The following is a 5000-nucleotide window of genomic DNA, read 5'->3' as shown; positions in this document are numbered from 1 at the left end:
CAAGAAATAGATACCCTAATCCAGACTGTAAGGATTGTATCTGGGGACATCAGAAGAAGGAGTTTGGAATAGAAAAAATGCGCCTTAGTCAACATACAAAAAGGCAAAGTAACGAGAGCTGAAGGGATAAAGCTACCAGATGGGAGCAACATCAAACACATAGATGAGACAGGATACAAATACCTGGGAATAATGGAAGGAGGAGATATAAAACACCAAGAGATGAAGGACACGATCAGGAAAGAATATATCAGAGACTCAGGCGATACTCAAGTCAAAACTCAACGCCGGAAATATGATAAAAGCCATAAACACATGGGCAGTTGCCAGTAATCAGATACAGCGCAGGAATAGTGGAATGGACGAAGGCAGAACTCCGCAGCATAGATCAGAAAACCAGGAAACAAATGACAATACACAAAGCACTACACCCAAGAGCAAATACGGACAGACTATACATAACACGAAAGGAAGGAGGGAGAGGACTACTAAGTATAGAGGACTGCGTCAACATCGAAAACAGAGCACTGGGGCAATATCTGCAAACCAGTGAAGACGGAGTGGCTAAAGAGTGCATGGGAAGAAGGACTAATAAAAGTAGACGAAGACCCAGAAATATACAGAGACAGGAGAAAGACAGAAAGAACAGAGGACTGGCACAACAAACCAATGCACGGACAATACATGAGACAGACTAAAGAACTAGCCATGCGATGACAATTGGCAATGGCTACAGAGGGGAGAGCTAAAGAAGGAAACTGAAGGAATGATAACAGCGGCACAAGATCAGGCCCTAAGAACCAGATATGTTCAAAGTACGATAGACGGAAATAACATCTCTCCATATGTAGAAGTGCAATACGAAAAATGAAACCATAAACCACATAGCAAGTGAATGCCCGACACTTGCACAGAACCAGTACAAAAAAGAGGCATGATTCAGTGCAAAAGCCCTCCACTGGAGCCTGTGCAAGAAACATCAGCTACCTTGCAGTAATAAGTGGTACGAGCACCAACCTGAAGGAGTGATAGAAAACGATCAGGCAAAGATCCTCTGGGAGGGGGGGGGGACTATGGTATCAGAACGGATAGGGTGATACGTACAAACAGACCAGACCTGACGTTGATTGACAAAGTCAAGAAGAAAGTATCACTCATTGATGTCGCAATACCATGGGACACCAGAGTTGAAGAGAAAGAGAGGGAAAAATGGATAAAGTATCAAGATCTGAAAATAGAAATAAGAAGGATATGGGATATGCCAGTGGAAATCGTACCATAATCATAGGAGCACTAGCACGATCCCAAGATCCCTGAAAAGGAATCTAGAAAAACTAGAGCTGAAGTAGCTCCAGGACTCATGCAGAAGAGTGTCATCCTAGAAACGGCACACATAGTAAGAAAAGTGATGGATCCTAAGGAGGCAGGATGCATCCGGAACCCCACACGATAAATACCACCCAGTCGAATTGGAGGACTGTGATATAACAAAAAATAATAATAAAATTAATAATAATAATAATAATAATAATGTGTACTTCACCAACTCTCCTAAAAGCACCCGACAACTAAATATTTTCTGTTTGTTTAGGCAACTGAACCTTCTTTTTTTTTTTCTTTTTTTCTTTGCAAGCCTTTTCCTTTTCTGACAGGAGGCCGTGATAAATTGTTGTTCAGGCGCTGTCAAATCTGAAATGATACCGGTTGCAAAAGAAAAATATGCAATGACAAGACCCTCTGAGGGAGGGGTGATGGGTGGGGGGGGGGAGAAGAGTGAGCGAGCGGGGAAGTCTTTGCAATCGACAGGTAAAAATGAGAGAGAGAGAGAGGACGAGAGATTTTAGAGATAAGAGAGACGAGAGAGGAGAGAGAGAGAGAGAGAGATTCATGCTGCAAGGTGAAATGTGTAATAAGACCAAGCAAGACATAAAGAGTAGGACACTTGTTGATAAGGTGGAGAGAGAGAGAGAGAGAGAGAGAGAGAGAGAGAGAGAGAGAGAGATTTGCAATGCAAATTATTAATGGGAGAGAGAAAAGCAAGACAGAGAGAGCGAGATATTGTTGAAATCCAAAACGTGAAGAGAGAGAGAGAGAGAGAGAGAGAGAGAGAGAGAGAGAGAGAGAGAGAGAATTAGATTTATATTGCAGTCAGACGGTTGCAATTATTGAGAACTTCCTGTTGCAACCTGACGGATGCAATGATTGAGGTAGAAACAATCAAACATTCGGCATAAATGTTCATTCAAACATTCATGGTGCAACTGATGTTAGCCTGCTGTTTCCAACTGGCCGGAAGCGGTTCCAATTGCTTTATAAACGAATGAATGAGGACAGACTGACTGATCTTTGAAATATAACTATAACAAGTGAATGAATGTGAATTAATTATGTAACTTTAAAGATCGTTGATGCTCCTAAGTATATCAATAAATACAAATATTATTTTAAATAGAAGATTAATCAACAATATGGGGATTACAACTATATAAATGAAACACACAAAAGGCTTAAATAATAAGGAAATCCTTTCTTCTGTGGGTATGTTTTATGTCCTCAAAAACGAGGGAGGAAGGAAGGAAGGAAGGAATACCGAATTTAGGGCAAAGGCCAAGCGCTGAGACCCATGAGGTCATTCAGCGGTGACAGGGAAAACAGACAATAGGTAGGACTGGAAAAAGTACAAATTCTACTGGATATATTGCCAGAAAGTTTAAATGCACTTCTGCATTACTATGTGATGAAAATAGTAAAGATAAATTTTGTACTTTTAATTATATATATATAATATATATATATATATATATATATATATACATATATATATACATAATATATATACATATGTATATGCATACATATATTATATATATATATATATATATATATATATATATATATATATATATATATATATATATATATATATATATGCATTAGCGCGTGTGTTTACGTTGTGAAAAGATCAATTACATTTTAATTTCTTTTCTCATTCTCAAAATATCAGGATTCCAACGAAAAAGAAAAAGTGGAAACTAGGTGAACACAAATGGATACGCAATAAAGTGTGTGTGTGTGTGTGTATGAGAGAGAGAGAGAGAGAGAGAGAGAGAGAGAGAGATTAATCTCACACCCAAACAGCTTCCCCACCATAATCCGGGTTTTCTCTCTCTTCTTGCAGACTGGCAGTAACTTCTTGGAGAGTTGATCCCAAACCGCGGCAGCAGACGAAGGACTTCTCCTGAAGAAGAAGAAGAAGAAGCAGAAGAAAGAAGCCCTACAAAAAGGGGGAAGAAGGGACAAACGCCTTCTGGCCTTTCACACGCTTGCAAAATGGGCAGAGGTAAGGAGAGCGAGTGTGTATGGCTTCTCTCTCTCTCTTTTCCATGTTCTGGTCGACTGCTTTCAGAAGGACTCGACAGGAACAAGGGATATTGCGCTTTCTCCTTAAATAATTTCAACTATTTTTTATTCCTTGCAGTCCCTCTCCCATTTATTCAAAACTAATTATTCCAATAGTTAGTTATCAATAATTTCAAAATACGTGTTACAATCATCCATTAAATAATATATTTTTTTCTGATAACTTCTCCCAAATTTCGTTCCACTTCTGATTAGGAAGGAAAGGCAGATAAATGAAACCTGGACTTACGGGCTGAAAAACGTGAAAAAAATAGCAATAAACGACATTATTGGGGATTAAACCTACTTATGCTCAGAAGTGATCGTAAAAAAATATCCGACACTAATATTTAAGATTCGCTAGTAATACACCCAAACAAAACTATATTCTGAAAGAGCATAAAGATATAGCTTCAAGGTTAAAAGAATGATTATCGTGTCCTAGTGTGCTTTGTGAGTTCAAGCTGAGACAGAAAGGATTAATAGCGGGGATGCCCTCGATACAGAAATTCTAACAAGAAGAATTAGTAAGAGGAAATTTGCTGCGAATTTGGGCTAAGGAGAAGGTTCTGTTATAAACAGCGCCCACCCACACAGATTCCATTAGCTTATTATCAAAAGCAAAGAATTCCAAGTCTCTTCACATTATATATACTTTTATCATCATATACAGCTCCCATACATGCCAGGTGGACATCGGACTTTATACAATAATAAATAAATAAAGACATAAATAAACAAATAAATAAATAGATAACTAAATAAATAAAATTAATTAATTAATAAAACACTATACGGCCAGCATAACATTCATTCCTCTTTACAGTCATTCTGAAAAATAATTTTTTTGGGGGGAGGGGCCACCGAAATACCGAAATTGGTACTCATAACAAATAAACAAAAGTAAAAATAAATAAATAATTAATAAAATCTACCACTAGAGTGTATTCCTCTTTACAATTACTGCTTTTCACAATTATTTCTTTTGGGCCATGGAAATTTTGGCATCCATTAAAATCTCACTCGTTGTTGATTTAGATTTAGCTGGTCTTATGCCAGCACGGGCTCTTGCTCCTAAAGCAGCCCGTAAAACCTACTCACTACATGATTAGGGCATTCGGTTCGTTATAAAAAAAATTAATTAAATATAGCATTCCTCTTTACAATCACTTTTTCCGGAACTTTATTTTGCCACCGAAATTTTATATAAAAAAAATTATTTAAAAAAATAAACTACCGCCAAAATGCCATGCCTTATTACAGTCACTCCTTAACAATTTTTTTTATATCGTTATTGGCAGTTATAAAAAAAAATAATAAAAAGTTAAATATATCATTCATTACAGTCACTTTTTTCAGAAAAAAATGATTTTGGCCACCGAAATTTTATATTTAAAAAAGTAACTTTTTTATTATTTTTTGGATGGGGGACGCCGAAATTTTGGCATCCATTCAAATCTCACTCATGTGCCATCATCCCCTTTACTCTCTCTCTCTCTCTCTCTCTCTCTCTCTCTCTCTCTCTCTCTCTCTCTCTCCTCATTCTTCCTTGTGGAAGGGAAAGTAAGCGCTCCGAACAGTCGTCAGTCGTCTCTCTTCTT

General features: G+C 37.5%; 1 protein-coding gene across 1 annotated transcript in view; it reads left to right on the top strand.

Annotated features, from left to right (window-relative positions):
- LOC135227069 (5-hydroxytryptamine receptor-like) overlaps positions 1-5000 on the top strand; it is a 221649-nt gene that overhangs the window by 54420 nt on the left and 162229 nt on the right. The window contains 1 exon segment of the mRNA XM_064266894.1: positions 3179-3340. Within this exon segment, the coding sequence (XP_064122964.1) occupies positions 3331-3340 (10 nt within the window). The 5' untranslated portion in view covers positions 3179-3330.

The sequence above is a fragment of the Macrobrachium nipponense genome, chromosome 15, assembly GCF_015104395.2.
Source record: "Macrobrachium nipponense isolate FS-2020 chromosome 15, ASM1510439v2, whole genome shotgun sequence".
Taxonomy (NCBI): domain Eukaryota; kingdom Metazoa; phylum Arthropoda; class Malacostraca; order Decapoda; family Palaemonidae; genus Macrobrachium; species Macrobrachium nipponense.
This window is presented reverse-complemented; position numbering and strand designations above follow the sequence as displayed.